This window comes from Octopus bimaculoides, chromosome 25 (genome assembly GCF_001194135.2).
Source record: "Octopus bimaculoides isolate UCB-OBI-ISO-001 chromosome 25, ASM119413v2, whole genome shotgun sequence".
In the NCBI taxonomy this organism is placed as follows: domain Eukaryota; kingdom Metazoa; phylum Mollusca; class Cephalopoda; order Octopoda; family Octopodidae; genus Octopus; species Octopus bimaculoides.
The window spans coordinates 29,116,898-29,118,667 of record NC_069005.1 but is presented as its reverse complement, the minus strand read 5'-3'; the positions used below and the strand labels follow the sequence as shown (position 1 = coordinate 29,118,667).

General features: G+C 39.7%; 1 protein-coding gene across 1 annotated transcript in view; it reads right to left on the bottom strand.

The window, feature by feature from the left end:
* LOC106883896 (NAD(+) hydrolase sarm1) overlaps positions 1–1,770 on the bottom strand; it is a 125,880-nt gene that overhangs the window by 6,856 nt on the left and 117,254 nt on the right. The window contains exon 6 of the mRNA XM_052976646.1: positions 1,380–1,615. Coding sequence (XP_052832606.1) covers positions 1,380–1,615 — 236 coding nt within the window. The remainder of the gene's footprint in view (positions 1–1,379; positions 1,616–1,770) is intronic.

Sequence of the window (1,770 nt, the reverse complement as noted above, 5' to 3'; positions counted from 1 at the left end):
ATTTGGAGCAAGAATTCTTCCAAGAAGAAATATAAGCAAAAGGAAACCCACAAACTAGGATGCTTGCCACTTCACCACATGGCGCCCCCCGACCCCCACCTACTCAGCAGCAGTTAGTTCATTAACGAGAAACTACTGTGCTGATGATGTTTATTGAAGAACAAACATGTCCACTGCTGTCCTCTTAGTTCTAGCCCCCACCCGCCACCTCCTCCACCAAAAAAAAAAACAGATTGTCTTTTCCTTTAATGGTATGTGAATTTTTGGAGCATTTTGGCGCTCGAGATTATCTCCCCTTTTCATCCAAGGCGAGTTACATTTGCCACCAGACTAATTCACCTTCTCTCAAAGGGGATAGAATTTCAAAATAGAGTCAAAATTTATTTTCTATGGGTATTAATACACCTATGTTTGTTTCTGATGTCCAACTTCAGGCCACTGGAGACTGGCCACCCTGAGTTATTTCCCTTAGCTGTATGGCTGTGTGCGTAAGAAGTATGGTGCCAAACTATGTGATTTTGGATTCAGTCTCACTGCATGGCACCTTGGGCAAGTTCCTTCTTCTACAGCCTCAGGCTGACCAAAGCTTTGTGATTGGTTTTTGGGACACAATACTTGAAAGACGTCTGGATCTACTTAATATCTCTATAATGCCACTACTGGCTGCATATCCCCAGCATCTTGCAAACTACATCTGCCAACATTATGAAGTAATTTTGAGGCCCCAGAAACAGCTCCCCTTAATTTCCTCTGTCTTTCTACTCTGTGTAAGTGTGCTCAGTTAAACATATGAATATACACATGAATATTCATTGTCTGGATATTTCCAGTCTTTGTTTTCTCTCTATTTACATGTATATATGCATGTATATCTTATATATCTAGCCCAAGCAGTTTTATTTGTTTAATTGCATCTATCTATCTATCTATCTATCTATCTATCTGTCCATCTATTTATCTATATCTATCTATCTATCTATCTATCTATCTATCTATCTATCTATCTATCTATCTATCTATCTATCTATCTATCTATATCTATTACACACACACACATGCATGTGATGAGCTTCTTTTAGTTTCCATCCACCAAATCCACTCACAAGGCTTTTTGGCCCAGGGCTTTACTAGAAGACACTTGCTCAAAATACCATGTAGTGGACTTCATTTAGAAACCATGTGCTAGAAATATCAAAAGAATCTCCCTCGCGAGCGAAATTTCATTGTCACTGTCTTAAAAATAACAACAAAAAAAACAAGGAAGGACACATTTAACACAAAAAAAAAAACCAAGACATGAAAGTCATGGTTGGAATGCCTTTCATGACAAGGGATGACCTGGCACCAGACAACAACAACAACACGACAAAGATGCTTACTTTTGATATGGTCCATTATCTTTCGCCGATGAATACTGTTGGTGATGCAGCATTCCCTCTCCAGCTCGTCCTCGCTCACCGTCGGCAGCACTGTCTTGTCAATACCACAGTGCAGCATCTGATAGGTGTAGAGCGAAAACTCTTCGGAGATTTCTCGTAGCCAGTCATTCAACCGAGTGTTGTCACACGATGAATAATCTGCGGTAGTTTTCAACTGTTTCAATTCTCTGATAAATCTGCAAAATAAAACCCAAAAGTTCTTCATTCATTCATCTATTCTCAGGGCTTATTCTTTGTAAGCCTACTACTTATTCTATCGGCCTCTTTTGCCGCAATAACCCAACTGAACTTCTATGTGGTCGCTTGCACCACTAGAAATAACAGCAGTATA